The sequence below is a fragment of the Temnothorax longispinosus genome, chromosome 5 (assembly GCF_030848805.1).
Source record: "Temnothorax longispinosus isolate EJ_2023e chromosome 5, Tlon_JGU_v1, whole genome shotgun sequence".
Lineage (NCBI taxonomy): Eukaryota > Metazoa > Arthropoda > Insecta > Hymenoptera > Formicidae > Temnothorax > Temnothorax longispinosus.
This window is the reverse complement of record NC_092362.1, coordinates 7,741,200-7,763,644: the sequence shown is the minus strand read 5'-3', so window position 1 is coordinate 7,763,644 and position 22,445 is coordinate 7,741,200. Positions and strand designations below refer to the sequence as shown.

Here is a 22,445-nt window from a genome sequence, read left to right as displayed (position 1 = left end):
CACGCACCGATTAATATTATATTACATAAATTATGGAAGTTGTGCAATTGAAACATTATTTATCATTAATGTATGCTGAAAAATTATGTGCCACTATTGTGCTGTAAGAGACACAAGTAGATCATCGTGTATAGATTTGCATGAAAAAGCTAATTACTTATTGTTAAATAGAAAAAGAAAAGAAAAGCTGCGAGTAAAAAAAAACTTGAAGACAAATGATATTTAAGCCAAAAAATGCACAAATAAAGATTAGGAAAAGAAATATACACACCTTTCGATGTGTTATCTTTTCGAGTGCATCCACTGCTCGTGCAACACAAAGATCTTTGCGCGATGAAATCGGATTGTAAGAAAGGCGAGAAAAAAGAATCTTTTCATCAATTTTTAGACGTTAATTTTTAAGAGCTGTTTCTGTGCACGTGAGTGAGACTCATCTGAGGATTCTATATTTTCAAGTATTTAATGCATTCGTTGCTCTGTCACCCTACGATATCATGAACGTCCATAGGCGCACACTCGCATGCATACACAGACATACGCGCACCGACCACGCATTCGTTGCAGACGTGCAAAAGATAAAATCAATAATTGGTCAGCGGCACCGAAAAATTCTCCCTGGATTGTTATGCGTGAAAAAACGTGCGTCTTAAATTGCGAAATATTGAACATATACGTCAGAGATTCGTTAGCTTTTTTAAGTTGTGTTTCTCAAATCTATATATGTATATAAAGACAATGTCCTGACTGACTGACTGACTGACTAAGCTAGTTGTAAATAAAAGAAAACTAACCTTTTGTATTTAAGAAAAATTAAAGAAATTAAATAAAGATTTCCTAAGTATGACTCTTATGCATTGAGTATATAATACTTAAAATTTGTTTATAGGCATTGTCAGTTGACACATACACATATAGTTAGTTGTACAACAGGTATTTTTTACATATTCGCGATGATTTTAATCAACAATCTTCGTTAAGAACAAGAAGATATTTTTATATTTATAAGGTAGGAGAGACGTGAAATTTTCTTTTTTTTTCTTTTTGACATATGAAGAAAGAATATTGATACATTTACGCTGTTTTTCAGTTTTTTATCCAAATCAAAAGTAACATTATGCATATGAAATGTACAATTTATAATTATAAGGAAATTGCTATTATCATTTAAAAGTTCTCATTCCAAAGGCCTAAAGAGAAAATAAAGAAACGGAACTCTTCATAATCGGTTTCTGCAAGTTCGAAATAGTCACGCCATATGATCATCGAGCCGTTATATACATATATCCAACTCGGAAGATTTTCATAATCCCTTAAGAACGGTCCGATAAGAAAATATTTATTTTACTCAGTCGGAAATAGCTAATTTGAGAGGTCTCAGTATTATTTACTCAGCGTTAGTCCCAGAGATGTTGACGTCTTCTCTAGATACTCAGGTTCGAGTCCTTATGAAATTCTTAACCAGGATATCCACCTGTCACGGCTCGCATCCATAAACAAAAAATTTCCTATCCAAAAATAGAGAGACTTTCAGTATTCGTCCGTTTGCAGTAAAATAATAAGTAATTTTAATCACGGCCAATTATTTACAATTATAGTAACTGTAAACAGTTTGGCAATAAAGATTCCTTTTTAGTCAATTTTTTGATTTAAAAAATTATATAATTTGTGTTAATAATATCACAAAATAATATAAATAAAAATTTCTGCAAAATAATTACAAGGACAGATATGTAGTAAGATCTTTTTAATCTACAGATTATGTTTATTTGCTCCAAACACTGTACTTAATATTTTATTTCTTAACTAACATTTACGTCTATTTATTTCAATTTTTCTATGTTTGTAGTATATTATAAAATTATATCTTCCTATTTTTATTATTCGACTATCACATATGCTTATTCAATTACATTTTTTGAATTTTTTATACTGCGTATTGCTATGTATTAAATCTATATTTCTAATACACGTATAATCAATTTTTACATAGGTATTTATAAATTAATAGGTATTTCTAAGAAACACTTGGTTGATATATAATTTATTTAATTTCTTTTTTTAAAGAAAGTTCTTTGACGTTAATAAATTAGCAACCAACGACTTTGTTCTCTTAAAAATTAATTATTCAACAAGGCTCATTATTGACAAAATTGTATCAATAAAGATGTAACAATTAGCTATCTAAAAAAGAAGTGCATACCGTTGATGAAATTAGACAATCAGTAAATACAACACTAAGTTTTTTCAATTATATATATTATATATAATATTTCACATTTTCTGTCCTGTGCAGAATAGCAAAATGATAAATAATTGAATTGATGACAGTTTTCCGTTATAAGCAAGAGATTGAATAAGATTGACTAAAAATTAATACTTTTTATTTTTTTAATTTTTTGCTAAGTGTCACAATCGTAACGAAATAACTGGAACGGAAGACTTCCGCACTAGTGAAATTGTCTCGTGCTCATTCAGTAATTTGACAATAGGTCGATTTCTGAATGCGGCCAAGTGTTATTACTTAATGAAATTAATTCGGATACATTAACCTGATGTCTGGATAGAGATTAATTAGTTATGCTTATGAACTTTACAAATTGCTGGTCATCATATTATGTTCTGAATATATAAAGGTATAATTATATATATATGGAAGCCTGCTGTAATAAACATTTTTTACATAAAGTAAGAAACGAAATAATTTTAATAGATATAGAAAATAAAAATATATAATTTATATGATATTGTAATAAGGTAAGAGAGGTCAGATAATAAGGTGAGAGTAAAATAAATGGCATTCTATACGCATTATATTGCGCGCACATTGTAATTTTAAACAATATCTCTGCTATACTATAATACTAAATTGTGCCAACACTAAATTATGCGTTACTAAATATATGTAAAATAACATTTAAGTGAATAATGTAGTCAAAACGCTCGCCTCGTTTAAATTGATCGCATAAAACGGTTTAAAAATCATTTGATCGAATATCAACAGAACAGAAAGTATCGTTGGTGTCGTTGGAACATTCTGCAAAGCTCGTTTTACGTATGTTGAACATCGTTTTTATTAATCTAATTATAATGGAATTACTAGCTTTGTTATCATAATTTGTCAGTGTGTGACCGCTGTACCAGAACTAGAATACCGAAGAAAAGCAATCGTAACCTCCTGTAGCGAGGTTAATCGAAATGTCTTCAACAGACTGCCATACTGGCTTTTTATATTTGCATGGGCTAAAATATTTTTATGTACTAAATATCATTCTGTAGAATAAAATATAAAACATACATATGTTTGTGTATTAGATATCATTGCGATTGATGGTTCTTTTCGATAATTTTATAATTTCTTTGATGCATTACGGTTACTGCATTACATCACTATGTGGGAAGATTAAATGTTTGGAATTTTTCTAACGTGCAATCAGTTTCCCTGTAAATGACACAAGGGAGGCAACTCGTTATAGCAAACTCATGTTCGCAACTTGGCTGCGTCTGATTGGCGGGTAGAATCACGCACAAACGGACATAATTTCGACGATCTGAGGGTTATGGGGAGGTTTCTTATAGGGAGCGCGCGAAAATTGCACCCTGTATTCCCACCAGTCCTTTTGGCGCGATCGATATACGCAGCAAGGGTCCCATGTTGCGGAGTGATTTGAACTAAATTATAACAGAAATGAGTATTGAGTTATTATTATACGATTAGAGTAGGCACGAGCCAGGCATTGTGAGAAAACGAATCAGTTAATATATTTTGTGCCATGCTTTACAGGTTTCGATGCTATTTTGTAGCTTTTCTCTCTTTAGTCGCTCAACAGAGTTGACCAAATTATACGTGAATAAAGAATAATTTTTATTTCGTACAAAAAATTTACTTGCTTATTCATAGGAATATCATATACATAGATATAATCAACAAACTCATTTGAATGATGGATAAATATCGTTTTGATCGCGAATTATATGTAGGATTGACTATGATGCTGATACAAATAGGCGCTAAAATTATATTTTCGTAAGGAGTGTAAAAAGACACGGTAATCTTTTTCTTTTGAATAATTTATTGCGCGTAATGAGATTATAAGTTCATGAAAGGAGAGGCGATGCATAGGATAGTGCCATGGCAGTGTTCCGCCGTAAGCGGCCCATTAGCGAGGAATTTTGACGTGATTCACACAATCGTCACGCGTCGTCCGCTGGACGAAGAAAGCAGAAGGATGGAAAGCCGACTTCGAGTCAAGGAGAAAAAAAATTTATTTCAAGTAGCAGCGAGCAGCGAGCGATGCGCAAGTCATCCACAGAGCTCTTGAGGGTTCTCACCCGGGTTCCACGTGAGTTCCCTGACAAAAGTTTCTCTGAAGGAATCCCCCTTCCTGACAACAAGGCCCCATTGTCAAGGCCCCGTTTGCGTTCGGGCGCCATTGAAGATTCGTTAGAACGGCCTGCCAGGTATAAGGAGGCGCGAGACGCGAGGCGCGAGGTGCGAGGCGCGAGGCGCGAGGCGCGAGTCGCTTCTCCGACAAGGCGTTCGACATTTCCTTCTCATTTTGCAGGATCACTCTGCCACGTCTTACGATATATTTCATATCTCGCCTTTTCATAATTAACAGTTCCGCCTAAAGCATTTTCTATATAGTCTCACACACACATTTAATTTTTTTCAAGTTACGTTCTTACGAATTAAGGATCGCGCGTTATTGTTGAAAATTCTTAAGTAATAGCTACACTGAGAAAAAAATGTTGTAAATTTGACTAAACTCGTTTAGTTGTAGTGATTTGTTTAATGCAAATATTAATATATTTAAATCAAATATACGTGAGTAATATCAAGAAATTCTGAATCTATTTAAATATAATATTTTTTGAATTAACAAATGTTAGCTTGACAGCCCGTGACCGCTGCATTTAGTTGAATCAAATAATATTTCTTTGAATCTACGATTTTTTTTTCTCAGTGTAATAGGTATTGCCTGTTCTTGTTCGTTTAATTATACGTTTATTTAATAAGTATAATTGTGTGTATCTTAATTAGTAAAAATTAAATAAGTTTAATAATTAAACAAGTTTTTTGGGAGATTGATTTGTGTGAAGACTGATTTAGAAACATATATCGTTATATGAAGTATAATAAAACTTATATGTATACATTAACACATATTTTTTGTTAACGGCCGTGCCGTTTTTGCTCGACTGTCCATTCAGGCTGCGTGCGTGTGTATAAAATATCACTGACGGTACACCATAATATAATAATTATATTTTATATATAAAATACTGCGGAGAATCTGAAAGTTTAGTGTGGGTTACCAATTGCGCGATTGAAAATTGATAATTGCGTTATTTAAATTTTAATACAACAGTTTTTTTTTATGAGATTACTATATACTATAATGTCCGTATTATAAAATAAAGTAGCGTGTTATGTAATATTTCAACACTATAACTTTAAATTTTCAATGTTTTCAAGCAATCTCATTCATATACGTATTGTAAAATGTTATTATGTGCATCTCTGCAATGCTAGTATATTATGATATATACATAACAGTATTGCAATATATTAAGTAATCGCAAGAAAAAAGAATAAACTGCAGTAAAGAGAATCGGTTATTGTTAGATAAAAATGAATTTCCAACTTTCTATGCACATATTAAATAAGTTAAAATAATACTTTGTAGAGCTTTTGTCATAATAAAGCTTATGTTAAAACTTAACGTCACGAGTGTCTGACGAGTGCATCATGTCTCTTGTGTTGGAAAAACAACTTGATGTAATCTACAAAATGGTGGCTCGGGCTGATACTTGCGAAGGCAACGCGAGAAACATCACTCGTAAAACGGTGGAAGCGGCTTGTTCGAATTCGGTTTTATCGAAGGAAGATCTTCTTTAGTACACAGCTGTCGCCGAATGCATTCGTTGCTGTTGCAGCTATTGTATTATTTGTTTGTAGAAGTCGAAAAGGTCGAAAATAAGGTGGAATTCTCTCGTTATGCTGCTACAATTCTTGTATAATAACCGCATGTGAAGAACCAATTAATATACTGTTATGGCAGTATAAATATGTAGCAAGCGCTACAAGTAATAATTAAAATTGTTTAATTATATACTATTTAACATTCCAAGCCTTATGCAATTCGATATCCTTAGAAAATATCTATGTTTGGAAAAATGCTTACGAATATTCGTATATATCTCTTAGCAATATTTGTATATCTCTGAAAGGATAATGTCCGATTTTCATAATTAAATAATACATATATTTAGTAATAATTAAATTCTATTTTACTCCTATGAATGAGTAATGTTCTGTTTTATATAAAAATTTGAGTTTATAGTAAATATTTTAAATGTACTGCCCAACTAATAACTTATATAATATAATATAAGTCATGATAAAAGCGTAAAAAAAGTATCACAATTTTCTAATAGTTTTCTACAAGATTGAAGATTGTAAAAGTACGCACATTCATTTCGGTTTCTTTAATAACTAATAGACTTGTATTTCTTGGCATATCCTCAAATATCCACTACATTGCGTGCATCATACGCTATGGAATGAGTGAATTTTCAGTATCGTTAACATTTAGAATGGCAGAGTAGAGAAAAGAAAATTTGCTGAAGGATACAATTCCCTGGAATGATATAACGAGGAATCGAGTAACGTCTGTATTGCTACAAGTAACTCTTCCCCTTTTCCTTCTCTCATCTTCTTTTTTCACTTCTTCCTTCTTATCTTCCTCTATCTCAACTTTTTCGATCTTCTGCTACAATGTCTTACAATCCTTCGCCTGGACCGAGTCGCAGGAGTCGCAGTAGTCGCAGTCTGCTCATCGTAGAGGAGACGTGCTAAGAAAGGGTAATGGTGCGGAAACGGCTCAAATGACCCGCGAATTTTCAGCAGGCGGACGAGACTTCCCACTCGTGTTTATGTTTAGTAGGCACCCACCGTCGTAAGTCGTTGAGAATTATGCTGGGATATTACCATTCACACGGAGAATTTATGATAATTCGCAAATCAGTTGTAGTTCTCCTCTCTATCATTGGTATCGTGCGACATCCTCGGGATGAACGACTTCTTGTACGATTCTTTGACAATGTTATTGATCTCTTGACATTTCTTGACGTTGCCATTGTAATTCAAGTAACAATATCAAACGGTACATACACTGAGAAAAAAAATTTGATAATCCCAAGAAATATTTAGTCCAATACGTTCAACTAAACATTTTAGTTAGTTAACTAAACATTAGTTAAATTAATTAATTCTTGATTAAAGAAACTAAATAAATTGTTGAAACAACCAATGTTTAGTTAACTAACTAAAATGTTTAGTTGAACGTATCGGGCTAAATATTTCTTGAGATTAACAATTTTGTTTTCTCAATGTAAAAGAGTTTACATTCCATTTTTTGAGGTAATTTTGCACAAAGAAAAAACACATTATTACGATATTTTATACATACATACATGTAATTAACACATACAAATTTTTACAATATTTCATTTAAGATGTCCAATACAAATGAAAGCAATGTATTCCGATAGAAACATCAATTTATAAAATAACATCCCTTTCTTATTTATATAAAGTTATTTATTACACAAGATAAAGCGGGCACACTCTTTTATTCACATCTAAACATTTCTGTAGCATTTATTCATATTTGTTATGTGAATTTTAGTATTATATACGTATGTACGTCTCTAATTGTAAGTTATACCCAAGAAATTCGACTAATTAACAATCTTTTGATAACCATGTAAGATTCAAAAATTTCAGAATTCAGATAATCAACGAAAACGTAACGCGGCATCCAAATAACTCGCTAATTCAGTCAAAGAAAGACAAGGACAAATTTGAAAATAAAGGGCAAAATGTGTGCGATACACAAGATGAGGAGCAATGAATGACGAAACGAGCGACAAAGAGAGAAAGACGCCACTCCCCGCGCAAAAATATCCCCGTTAACGATTATCAGCTCCTCTTTCCGTCTCGCGCCTCGTTATATTGTGTCCCCGTCGCGCGCGCAAATTTAGAAACAAAAGACGGGTGGAAAGCGCGTTCTGATTGGCCGTCCGGTCCCTGACTCCTCTCTCTGATTGGCCCGCGGGACCGCACCCATCCTGTAATGGCCGCTTTGTCGTTCCCCGGCACTCTGTGTGTACGCGCCTGCACGCTTCAAGCAGCCTCGACAACCCCGTACCGTCACGATTCCCCTCCCCGCCCTTCAGTCTCCCTCCTACTCGGCTCACCAGCCACCCCCGCCGCTCGCGGCAGCCGCCCTCGTACCTCGAATTATATCAAAATATAATCACTGGCTGCTGCGTACAGGTTGCGTGCATATGTATATGTCTATATGAAGAGAACGCTCATTCACATATATGTATATACAGAGGTGTCCGAGTCGTGGCCCGCGGGCCATTTTCTCCCACTACGAGCTTTCCCAGTTTCCCCTAGTCTACGATACGAATCGACAAGCGTGATAAGTTAGTGGTAGTGGAAGTGTACAAGCACAGGGTGAGGAATCTCTTAGTTGAATCCACTTAGGCACCTCTGACGTACGATATACACAAGCCGTGTTAATGTGTGTGTGTGTACACGCACGCACGCACGCTCTCGGAGCATCATAGGTGAAAATTACGATGTTGCGATGATACTTGAAGAGTCTCTCTCTCTCTTTCTCTCTGTTAAAACAATAAAAAAAAAGAATAGTGGACAGAATTTGAATTTTTAATGGTAAGCATATTTTATTGTCGATATATGTTTTGCTTTGTTTTGCTTTAATTAAACTGTGTATTAAATTTATAGAAGCCGACTGGTATAAAAGCCAAAACACAGACACACACACACATAATTTTTAGTATTTTTTTTCTATAAATATATAATTATAATCGAACAATCATCACGTAAAGTATCCCACGAATAACTAGAAATCGTTTATAACAAGTATATTATAACGCATTTTATTGTGTCTAACTAAAAACAGAAATTAGTTTAATAAACGCTGCCTTTAAAAACTCATTCTTAACTTTAATATAGACCTAACAGTAATGTATATAGCATACTTATTGTTTACTAACGCTGAAAAAAGACGGTTTGCTCGACGGCCATATTTTGTGCTTTATTGCCACATATCACGAACTTTGCTGGAACACTCGCAGTAGACATCCTCACTTATATAATGACCCGTACGTCATTCGCTTGTTGAAATTGTTCCGAAGAGTCTTGTACAATAGTCGATTTGAATGAAAGATATGGCGTGCGTTTTTCATACATCTGCATTAGACATATGTGTGTGTTGCTTCGTGGCGTATAAAAAGAAATTCGTCGATGTAAAATAGGAACGACTAGGAAAGAGATGAAGCACGAGAGGTATAACAAGAAAAAAAGGGGGATGTAAAGAGGGGATACCGGGGAAAAGAGCGAGACAGAAAGAAAGAGAGAAAGAGAATCTCATCGTTTCGGGTTCGCCATGCGGAAACCGATATCAGCCTACTATGTACTTCCCGGATAGTTATGCAATAACTAACCGTCCGCACAGCTTTGGAAAATTCTCTCTTTTATCGCGGCTTTTGGTGCTGCCATACTCTACCCTGCAATGCTCTACCCTTGACGATAAATCGCCGCCGATTGTTGCAAAGCCACTGCCAACTGCCAGGTTTGCAACCATCGGCGCATCGTATCGATAATCTTAATAGTTCGCAAAGGGAAAAAGTAGTTAAGAAGAATCTGTATAAATCTTATTATAGATAATCGTTTTTGGTATAGCACAGTGCACAGTGGCACGAATAGTTTCCTGTTTATTTCAGTTTTTGGAAAATTAATCATATACATAAATAGCCATGTATAAATGCTCCACACACATTTATTGCTATAAATGAAGACTCCATGCAACGGGAGTCTCAATTTCTAATAGTAGCGCGTTCTAATTTTGACTTAATAATATTAACTTACTTGCCTATCATATTGTTTCAACGATAAAAATGCCCAGGTTAATGTCATCTCGCTATATGAAATTATGGCAATTTATACGCAGAAATAAATGTTCTAATTTTCGCTTACCTGTATCCTGTCTTCGGGTAGATCAGTCCTCAGGCTTAGCATTTCGCGGGCGTAGACGTCAGGATAATGGGCTTCCTTGAAAGCTGCCTCCAGCGCCTCCAGCTGCTGTGACGTGAAGATCGTCCTGGAGCAACAACCACATGAACCTAGTTATATGCCATTACAGACCTTCTACCTTAAATCTACCCTAGTCTCTCGCGAAAGAAACTGACTGAAAGAAAATTCAAGTAACACGTTCGCGACGTTTATATATAAATATCAAAGCCAAAAGTATCATCTTTATTATCTTTATTAATTACTTGACCAGCAAAGTATCATTTTATAATAGGAAAATGTTTTTTTGCAACAAATGCGTTAGATTAAAATACACTACATACTTAAATCTGACAATGAGTCAAACTAGAAATTTATAAGCATTACCATTGCACGATTAATAAACGTCAAATCATAAGCCTATAGGATTTTCTCGTGGACGCATGCATCAAGTATTGAATATTAATAAATATTAATTAATAGATCTGTAAATATTGTATAAGTACTTGATAGGTATATTACATAAATATAGTAAATGTATTTTTCATCAGAAGGAGAAACAAATAATTGCGAGATTATGTTCATAACTCAAACATTTGTGAGCAAGAAATCAAAAAAGAAATTTATATATGCAAAGAGGGAGAGCAGGGACAGTGTTTTATTTCTATTTTTTTATTATTCTATTATTCCATTATTTCAACGGCATTATTATATTATCTGAACATATAAAATAACAATATTAATATTTATATAAAAATGACAGAATACATTTAGTTTTGCGTTAGCAACGATAGAAATATTAATTTAATTTAATCGTCTCGATCTTATCTCTCGACAATACTCTCGAAGCTACTCTCATTCTTGTTAACATGAACATTTCGCATCAGCATGTAGCAGTCGCCAAGTCTATTTTCCTAAATGACCGCAAGTACCTATAATATATTCCGTCATTAGCTTACAATTAGTTGCAAACGGGCACGCGTTTTGTCGATGTAGATACACATACAATGTAGAAACGAGAGACGAGGCGGACGCGTCAGTAACCAATGATTACTTCGTTCCTTCTTCTTTTTCATAAGCAAGATGTATAACTCTGCAACGCGCGATAGACAGTCGATGGTAGACGAGTGTCCAGCCAGAAGGCGCGTATGCGCGTGATACGACAGAAACTGGAGAAGCGAATTTGACGGCAAGATGTCCAATTAGTCTTGCGATTCGACAAATTGTAGGTTGCGCGGAGAACGAGCTGGCATCTGCCTTTGTGGGCCGAACGAAAGCTTCGAAATTGAAAGTCATTTCCCGGACGATCATCCGCTCGTTAAGCGGACACGCGAAAATCACCGACAATTTTGCTTCAGTTTTGTGCTCGTTCAAAGACTGCCGTGTAATCCTTTCGAATTCTACGGGATTGATTTCGAATCTTTGAACAGTGATTGTGTCAAAATATCAAATTGCGTTGAAATAAGTGCTAATTTAAAATTTGTAATGTTAGAATATGTTTTTATGAATAATTATTTCATCTAATTTTATTCATTGCAATTAGAGGATAATACAATAGCCCTTAGTAATAAAATATTGTTTCCTTGCTATAAATGTAATTATGCAGAATGTAATTCCACAAAGATTTTTTTTCTGAATTTGAATCGTGTTTTTTATGTTAGAATATAATTCCATTTTTTAAACGTAAAATAATATATAATATTCCAATTATAATATTTCTGCGGGTAGCAAGAGAATTTTTTCATTTTGTGTTTTTAAATTAAAGTTATATCTATAAGATTATGTGAAAGTATGATTACAGAGAATGTACATGATGAATCTTTTGTAACATTACCTTTTAATATAACATTATTAGTCTATCTCTTATATAGTATCTATGACACACTACATAAATAATTAAAATTTTAATGTAGAAAAGAAAATATTGCTACGTTTCAAATACACTTATATTACGTTTTGTATCGTTCAGTTCTGTAATCGCGTCGAGACTTTTATACAGTTAAAAATATAAAAGTTAAGCTCTTTGTTTGTTTAAACACCGTACAATTATCTCCCGCAAACTTTGTAATTGCATTCAGATGTTGATCGTATAGGCAGTTGTTTTAAATAACATTTATCGAACAACATAATAATTGAGAGTGCCAAAGGTTTGTGTAATATTTCATTTTACGTTTTGAATTTCAATTGGATACGAAAGTTATTTTACATAAAATAATAGCCAAATATTCCATTACTGCATGCAGAACCAAAAAGTAAATTAGAAACTTTCAATATGTAGTAATACAAAACAACAGAACTTTTAAACTTTTAAAGGAAGAAAATGTTTACTAATTACAAATTGCTATCGATGGACACAGATATTTTCATAATTAAAGTATCGAATAGTTTTTATTTTGTGTGAAATAACGCGGCCCAAAGCAAGAAAGACATATAGTTAAAGTTTCTGTCAGAGACTCACCTATGACGACGTTTCTTCTTCTTTTTTTTACTAAAACCTGAGAGTCCATCTACCGTGAAATCTTTCCCTGATTCTATGTTGTGTCCAACACCTGTAATAACAAAAGAACAAATATGAATCTATGATAAATGTTTGTTATGATTATAATTGTTCCATAACTTCAAGGAGATAAAAGTATATTTATATGTGTATTTATTGTTACGTATCGCAATTTTATTCTTTAGCGAAAGATAAAAATCAAAACATAATTATGATGCCAAACACGCGTTAAATTAATGGATGGAATTAATTGTTTGTTCGCTACAAAAATCAAAGATGTGTCGAGATTAATATTTTACTGAATTCGTAGCTCATTATTTGATAGCATTATCTGGTAATTGATGATTATACAGCTCTGTATGTTGAAGCTGCACATACATCACGTATCAAATTACCTATTATACCAGACTTGGCAATGATTCGGACCTAGAATACCAATCTAGTATGTGTCTAAAAAGTGAGTTTTGCATTTCCGTGATTGCTTCCTCATCAATTCATTCCTTTCTGCTTCACTTTGTTCTATTATAAAAATATCAAACAAGCTAACCCAATATTTTATTCTTAAATAAAGTTTATTTGTTTAACATTATTGCTTTCTCGAAACAAAAGAAATTTGTTGTAAATAAATTTGAAGATTAAACGTTAAGAATAAAAACGTTAAAAATAATTATACGTTATAAATAATAAACGTTAAGAAATAATTTTAAACAGTTTGTTTAATTTTGCTTGTATAATTAATGTATAAATTGTATGAACTGACCTCTCAATTATTCGCTATGCGCACATTTTTATCGAAGAAATTGTACATCACAATAATACATCTACAAGCTATGAAATTTCTCTGAAACGATTATCGCCTCTACGCAATGGCAATAATGGCAATTTTTCCCGTCCAACAAGTTGATACGCATAGAGCGCATAACATCCGTGGAAGTTCGTTTAAATGAAATCCGGTTGCGAATAAAACCGCTAGCCAAAAATAATTTAATTATTAATTGTAAATTAATGTCGAATTAACGAGCAAAAAACACCCTGGAGTGTTGTCTATGCGCAACAATGGACTCTTCCTTAAAAGTAACTCTCGTTACTATCGTTCCCGCTGTCGCTGATACTGCCAGTGGCTAATTAACTAGTAATTAAGAGCTAAATTCCAATTATGCGTGCCCCTCAACTAATTGGAGTCGGAAACGTTCGCTGACGTCATCATTAGTACATAGAAAATTGGTCCGTTTTCGACACATTTTCTGGCTTAGCTGACATTTCGACGCTGTTTTCACGCCAAGTATAGACGATTTTTTTAAATTATTGAATTAAATTGAATATTACTAAATTCTTTCGTAACATATATAGTTATTGTAACAATTTGCGTTTATATTATGATAATAAGTAATGCAAACTTATGTTTGCTCATATGTATATACAAAATTGTATTCCCAATGCAAGCAAATGTTATTGCGAAATATCTTATTGGCCGGGTGCTAAATAAGACTGAAAGAGATCTATGCTTATTATTATAATGAACAAATGGTGATTTATTGGCTAAATTATCATAATCGCGAGAATATCTAATTAGCCCATGTGGTCGAGTACATTCAAATGTAGCAATTGGAGAAAAAATGGCGGAATGTGGCAAGGAAAGAAAAAATATATATTTCAAGCTCAAAGTACGGCAACGTTTATAGTTCGCGCGATGCATTGTTTGCCGTTCTTAAAGAGGCCTCTTTAAACTCCCCCGGTTTTCCGCGTTGCCTTCTTGTTCCGGGTCCTGTTTTTAAGTACGCTCGTTTACTTGAAGCCGTCGAATCAATCATCCTGCTTGCATCAGAAACGTAATATCGCGCTAAAGCAAGGATTTTCACGATTTACTTCGAAAAATTTTGTGTTTTCTTATGTTAAGAAATAAAAGTGAAAAGAAGAATGGCATTAAAGTTATTAATTAATTTACTGAAATTTGGCGTGAAAAAGATTCAATTTAGAAGAGATTATTATATATCATTCTGAATTGTATATTCGTTACCATATGGCTAGTGTTTGACGTGAAAGTGATCGATATCGTGCGTACGGGAAAACGTCTAAATAGGTATGGTATGTCGCGTCGCTTAAGTAGGAGTACGCAATCGAATCGATTAATCAAATCTAGTTGGCTATTACGCGAACAGCTACGCGTATGCATTGATGTATGCATTAATACGCGGAACGTTAGCCAGATCATCTAATTCGCCCTGGACCTAATCCCGTAATACCCTCGATGTATCGCAACCTCCCTTCAGAATTTCTTCCCCAAAGGGTACAAGCTCTCGAAAAATAATTACTCGTTCAGTCTCTCAACGCAGTATTGGACATTAAAGCTCTTATCGTATTACGCCGACTTGTTAGGAAGGTATCATAATATATCCAATTTTGTGCTTATTAATATAAATTATATTCGCTATTATAATTTTAAGAATTTTTAATAGTTAAGAATAATTTAGAGCTTTATTGATAATAATATCCATCTGTGACGTTTCGCTATTAGAATAAGTTTTGATGTACTATGAAATAATACTATGAAATAGTATTCTTAAAGAAGACATTTTAACACGCATTGCCAATAATCTCGAAATTTTTAATGAAACGTTTTTAATTATTTTTGTGGTCATTTTAAAATAAAGAGAATATTCCTTTAATATATTTATACATTTTTTAATCATACATCCGCGCGCTAACTCGCCCGAGATTTTCAAATTACGGATATATTCATACATTAGATATTAGATACAGCCATTAAAAGTCGACAATTCGAAGGTTGTCTCGCATGTTAAAAGAGAAGTAGCTTTCTAGCTAAATATATTCATGCTACACACACTTTACACGCTCGGGGAAACCCCAAAATATACACATGGATGTGCGATCAGAGCAAACGGGGGATGTGCGTGTACGCGCGGAAAGACCCGCGGAGAGGGTTGCCACCAGTGGTGTGATGAGGTGGGTTACGCTCGTCCGCGTCTGATGGTGTGCGTTAGCGGCGGCTGCGGGATGGTTGCCATCGGGGGTGTACCTGTGTTCGTAGCAGGCCGGTTACCAGGCAACCGACAATAAGGAACGTGGATGGCCAATGGCGGCCCTCAAAATACCCCTTCGTCTAACACGGCTTGTTTCCCGTGCTAAAGAGCGAGACAGAAGCAGGCTTTCGCTTTAGTAGCTGTTAAAGCCTTAAGTTTCGCGTCGGACCGCTCATGTCAAAACCTAGTCTCAGAGCTCAACTTCTTGGTTTTCCGGATAATTGATATTCTAATTCAATGCTGTACACCATTGATAATTATTTTTCTTATCTATAAAGATGAAACAGTTGAAGATAAATGTGTGTGTGTGTTTTCAACGCTTTATCAGTAGAATTGAGAATCTACATAGATGCAGAAAAAAAACAAATTCCTTATTTTTTTAGCACTTTTTTTCCAATTCTCGAATTTTGCATTTATATACCTATGTAAAATAAAAACATTGTTTTAATTCTGTTTACGAGACATTTTTATTCTACATAGCCAAATGTGAAAGAGTAGCACAGAAAAATGCTTTGTCTCTCTAAAGACAAAGACTAAAAATACTAAAAAGGGAAGTATTAAGAATGGGAAAGTTTGAGTCATGATAGAAATATTAATATATTGAGATTTGAACTTATATAGTTACTATTACAATTACATGAATTATTAACTCCACAACAATGTAAAAAAATTCTTTTTTAATGGAAATGTCCAAAGTTTTTGCCATGTTCATACTAACTTTGTATTGAATAAACTAGTGACCAATCGTTTTAAATTTTAGATTGTTCTGCTAACTATTTCCTATATTTCAAAGTAACTTCAAATAGTCTTTTGATCGTGTGCAAGTACCGTTGTATGTCCACTATCGGCTTTAAATAATGGGATTGCAGTTTGCACGACCTAACGTATCGCGTTTTTGTCTGTCCCTAGCAGTAACTCAAAAGACCAGGCATTCCGTTTTACGCGCGGACGAAAATTGACGTCGTTCCAGAAAGAGAGAGAGAGAGAGAGAGAGAGAGAGAGAGAACGGAAAAGAGAGAACGAGTTTACATCCAGCAAATGGAAACGCGTCAAGTGTTACGAGCGAGGAAGGGCGGCACGTCGTCGCCGCGTCGTGTCGTTACATAGTGGGCCGTGTGTATGATGGTCCCATGAGGGACCAAGGTAGCGTGTAGCACACCCTTGGGACGTCTTCTGCTATCACTTGTGCATTAAACCTGGATACTAATCCCAAAATTTAATTCGGAAATCTTTTCAGGCCCACTCGCCACGCCGCTCGCGATGTGTACGCGTCGCAGAGACATTTTAGACTGTGAATTACCCGTTCTTTTGTACGTGGTAATTGAAAATTTGTTTCCGCCTTCTGCCTTCCTCCCTCTTTGCCGTCGCGGTATGAAGAAGGGATAAATAGCTTTTTGTTGATTTACGCGCAAATTGCCTCGTCGCAAGGTGAAATGACTCAACTCGAACACACATTCACATTTCCGCCTACTATTTTCAATCACAAATCAATTGTATCAATCACAAAATATGACATGACTAATTATATAAATGCATGAGAGACAAATTAGCGATTTAATTAACAAATTTGTGGATTATTTTCTATACAATTTTGTTCTAAAAGCAAATTACATTAGCGTTACGACAGCTTCTTTTTTTGTTATATATAATAATGTATTATTCGCAAAACTTATTAAAGATAACTACTTCTTGCATTATTTTAAAATACATACGTGCATATATTAATAAATATGAAGAGGCATTTTTAACATGTGAATTACTTTTTGATAGATAAATATTATTTACAATTATAAATAAATAAATATATATATATATATATATATATATATATATATATATATATAAATTAAAGAAAACAAAAATTGAAAAAAGATAGCAGACAAAATTAATCTAATATGCAAATTTGCATAGTTTACTAATGTAAGAGAAAAAGATGTTTACTTGCTTATAAATGTTATAAAAGTCATCAGTGCATCGTTTACGATAAATTGCGTTGCTCTAATGGCCTTTGATTCAACGAAATCGCATTACTCGTCGATTTTGTACGCTGTCACTAACTTTAGTTGCACCTCACTGTCAACCCCTTATTTCTATTTCTTATATAAAAAAATCATTTTAATTTAATTTTAACCTTGACACCTTTTCGACACATAAATTCTTTACGCAGAGATTTTTTTATATACTCACATATTGTATTTTAATACATTTAAAATATCGAAGATTGAAAAATTGTCAATAGTACCACACTATCATAAAAGATTCTATTATCGAATGATAAGAAAGTATCTTTAAAATATCTTCCATTTAACGTAGATATAATAGATTTGAATAAACAATTTCATAAAAATCAGGAATTGGTAATTAAAATTAATCTGTGACTCATAATTGCCGCATGGACTAACGTGGTGTATCGACACCAAAAACGTCTAGGCGCCAATCGCTGAGGCATTCCTTAAAAATGCATTAAACTGGGAATTATTCATAGAGTACATGAAACGTGTAACGCGGTCGTTTACATAGTCGGAAGGGGCGAATGGAGCGTATTCGAGCGTAGTCCAAGTCTAGATACATCCCGAGGGATGTTTCGGTGGATTAGGTACCCTCCATCCTGCCAGTTTTGTTGCACCATGCTACAGTGCGTAAAACACTTGTAACGGACCGACCAGTAGCTTTAGGGTAAACTGCTAATGCTCCCGCGATGTTTTTGGAGTCGGATTAATTTAGTTAATTCGATCGTCGAGTTCTCGGGAGAATCACGCGCTGCATAAAAGCCTGCGATTTCTTTCGCTTTTGATTAGTCCAGTGCTAAGTAGGTCTCAACAAGAACAAACTTACATATAATGATAGACGCTGTATATTTTATTGGAAAAAATAGAAAATGAATTAATTTTACATTTATCTTGAACATTTGTGAAAAGCTTTAGCTTCTATGTCAAAGATATATATTATTTTTATCTTCTATATACCCTGGAGAATAATTCTATTTCTTGGATTAGAATTTGTCATTAATGTAAGGAATAGTGCATTATAATATATTATTAATTATAAATAAATTGAACAAATCAATATAAATTTATTTTTTGCGAGTTATCTCCCGCATTATTATTAATTCAGGTATATAAAACTGGAGTTTATGAATAAAAACAGTCAATATGAATACGATTAAACCGATTAATAATAAATTTCAGATATGAATGAATAGCTCTCGGGACCTTTTTCAATTTTCAACATTTTGTTCTATTTCTCTTTTTCTTGACAGAAATTTCACGCCTCCCATGTTTTTACAAGTGTAATTCAGTCCATTCTCATTCTCGCGATGGTCACGTGCGAAATTTGAGCCTTTAAGAACAGTATGAATATTGTGATGTCCGTACATTCAAGTGCCAGGTAAGAACAAAGAGCGAAGTGTTGATTGCCCGAAAACACAGCATTTTTTTACGATGTTCTTAAATTTTGTTCCATGCCTGTAAATGCTATGAAAAGAAATGCAAAAATGTCTTAATTACCCATCCATATAATATAGCATTATTTTTGTGTGAAAATGGACAGAATAAAATAATTATATTACAAGAATAATATAAATACATAAGAATTTGTTAAAATTTTTAGTTAAAATGTCGAGAAAAATGTTAATAAATATTTTTTTAGCAACGGATAAATTATTATAAAAAGAATTATATATTTTAATTAACTTGACATTTCTTTATATTAACATCGAGTTTTTCTTAATCAAGAGAAAATGTGAGAGTATCTAAAAGAAATAGAAAGCACGATCGGTCATAATCTTTTGTCCACACTACACAATTTGATATTCTTTTTTATTTCGAGTTAAATAAGAAAAAGAAGAAAGAAATACTGATAAATTCGACGCATACTTTGAACAGGATATTCAAACAAAGAACACGAAATTTTTGGTGGATGGTCTCCTGGAAAACAAGGGACGCCCAAACCAGCCCAAACGCTGACGTCTTAGCAATCCCCGAAATAAATTCACTTCCAGCACGTGTGCGGTACAGCGGCACGTATAGGGCGCCCCTTATGTAATGTACCAATAGAGCAAGAGAAAGAGATACCGAGAGAAAGAGAGAGAAAACGGAAAAGGGAATGAGAGACCAACGACGAGAGAGAGAGAGAGAGAGAGAGAGAGAGAGAGAGAGAGAGAGAGCAACGCGACTACCCCTTTCGACTGGGCAGTAGCGGCATAAGTCAGGAATTTCTGGCATGCAGTATATTGCGCGGGGATGGAGGCGCGGCGGTTATAAGCTATAGTCCCAGGCGTGGCATGGCATGCACAGCCATTTACTTCATTATGTCATTAAGCTTAATGGCCCTGGCCCTAACACGACTCTAGGCTATAGCCACTTCTACAGTCCGTCCCCATTAATTCCTCTCACTCTCCTCGTCTCCTTCCGCTACTACCACTGTCGCCACTGCCGCCGCCGCTGCCGCCGCCACCTCCTGTCCACCCACCACGGTGCACTGTCGAAAGCCATCCTCGCATCACTCTCGCAATGAGCATTGACTTTACATCAATGACCAAAGAAATTGTTGACCGTTATCGTGGAAAGTTTAGTATCCTGACAGCTGGACTCGGTGATGTACGACGTAAACAAAGGAATAAATCGCAGTAATACGTGGTTCTAAGCAGGATTATGATGAAATCAATAAGTTCTCTAATCAATCCTTGCGTTATAAATTACGTGACGATCGATAAATATAGTAGACCCTCATATAATACAGGTTCATATAACACGGTTTCGTATAACACTACGGAAAAATTTTAATATGTGTTTGTTTTTAAATAAAATAAAAAATATATTTTACTATTACATTTTTAATATTTATTTTACATTTTTTATGATGCCTTACATATATAACATATACATACGTATCATGCGTAGATATATATACCTATATATACTTTTTTCATTTAATAAAATGTTACATTAATATGTACTCTAGACTCTAGACGCATCGCGATGCATCATTAACGCTTACCATACTTCAAACACGTTATTGCAAGGAGTCTGTATTTTCAGACAGACCCACGATTGCCCCGTCGAAAGGGGCTGCGTGCTATGAAGCGTTTAGAGGAGTGCCAGAAGCATTCCCGTACTCCAATCCAATCATCTCGTTTCCTCTCGTATCGATTTCATCGTCCGCTAGAAATTTCCTCCGTGAAAAGAAACGCACAAGACAGCTGGAGAGGGGAGGACAAGCGACGGAACAGGGAATTACGCGAGACGCACGACGAGAAGAGAATAAAGCCCGGTTTCTATAAACGATTTTGAAATTGTGTGCGTCTCGGCACGACTAGAGAAGCCCGAGACGGGGATGGTGGGACAAAAAGGAGGCGGAAACGCGGATAGCAGCAAAGTTAGGAAGGGACGGTGAAAATCGAAGTTGGAAGTCGGCGTAAGACATAGAGAGCGGAGCAGGGATGTGGCTCGTATTTTTCTTCTATAAAAAATTAAGTGCGTTCGACCATGAAGGAGCTCGTGCCTGATTACTAGCGCTTGAATACGGGAGTCTTGCCAACATTTTTGTCGTAAAACGGTTTCCGTTCTAAAGGCCTACGCTATACATATTACATATATTTATGCCGAAATGTCTTTCCATATTCATACATGCTTTGCGTGATATATAAAGTTGACTCAAATGTCTATACTAGTCCATATATAGAGAAATAAACATTCTTCAATTTTTCAAAGCATATATGTATACGAAACAAGTGAATAATTTTTCTAAAATAGGCACATTGTGTGTGTAACGACTAATTTTTAACGATTAAAATTTTTATCACCCAATATTAATAATTATCTGCAGATTAATATACAAATAACTAAAATGAAATGGAGAAAATAAGACCAAGTATTTAGCAACAGATTGATTAACAGAAAATACAATACCATTTACAAACAGTGCCATGATAATTGTATGTAAGTGATGGTAATGTAAGGCTAATATAAGGCTAGTATAAGACTAATATAAGAACAAAGCGGACATAGAGAATGAAAAATGAGCTAGTCTCGGATATCTTTGGTCTATCGGTTTTATGAAGATGACATCGTGACATCGTGAAGTTGTGAAATCGTGAAATATCAAATGTGGCAGAAGGGGTGTTTTGGTCAAGCAGCAAGCGAGTTAAAGTCAGAGACTCTATAGAGATGAAATCTTTCGAATCCGACTACCTAATATGATTGTCAACTCTTACAAAGAGTGTTCCTACTCTTTTTTTTTCTTGATCAGCCTATGGCTGATTGTAATAGCGATAACAATTCCAGGTACGAATGTGCTCTCGCTTGCATCAACCGCTTCTTTTTACTCAGCAAACTTTGTCGAGGGAGAGGATATCATAATAAGAGCACGAAAAAAGAAGAAAGATTAGAAGAGGAAGGGAGAGAGGTGTAACTAAAAATGATAGAGATGCATGATATATGCTGACGGAATCTACGCTACACTTAGGAGGAAACAAAGATATTAATTAAGAATTAACACGCACGTTAAAATTACCCTTAATTAGTAACAGCCACTGCTGTCGGAGGTTTTTTCGTGTCTGCATAGAATTGTAACACAGTTGGACATGGAAATTTGTTAAGAGTTGCAACAAGTTTTCCGTAATGGGTGACGTTGAGAGGGTTCACGTGCAATTATTCTCATGTATGTTTTTACTTAATCTAAATAATAGCTTTTTTATATTTTGTCAGAAAAAAAACAATAACATCTTGAATCGCTTGAGTAGAACGGGGCTGATCGTTAAACTTAACACGTATATACTTATATTCTCTATTGATTTTAGACA

At 34.4% G+C, this 22,445-nt stretch overlaps 1 protein-coding gene across 4 annotated transcripts in view; it reads right to left on the bottom strand.

Moving 5' to 3' along the window:
• The window catches only part of LOC139813094 (uncharacterized), a 56,179-nt gene that overhangs the window by 11,339 nt on the left and 22,395 nt on the right, over window positions 1–22,445 (bottom strand). For 3 of the 4 annotated variants that reach the window (XM_071778403.1, XM_071778402.1, XM_071778405.1), the window contains 2 exons: window positions 12,565–12,654; window positions 10,073–10,203 (listed from right to left, as the gene is read on the bottom strand). In XM_071778403.1, coding sequence (XP_071634504.1) covers window positions 10,073–10,203; window positions 12,565–12,654 — 221 coding nt within the window. Of the gene's footprint in view, window positions 1–10,072; window positions 10,204–12,563; window positions 12,655–22,445 lie in introns of all 4 variants that reach the window. The other variant, XM_071778404.1, reaches the window with a different exon arrangement.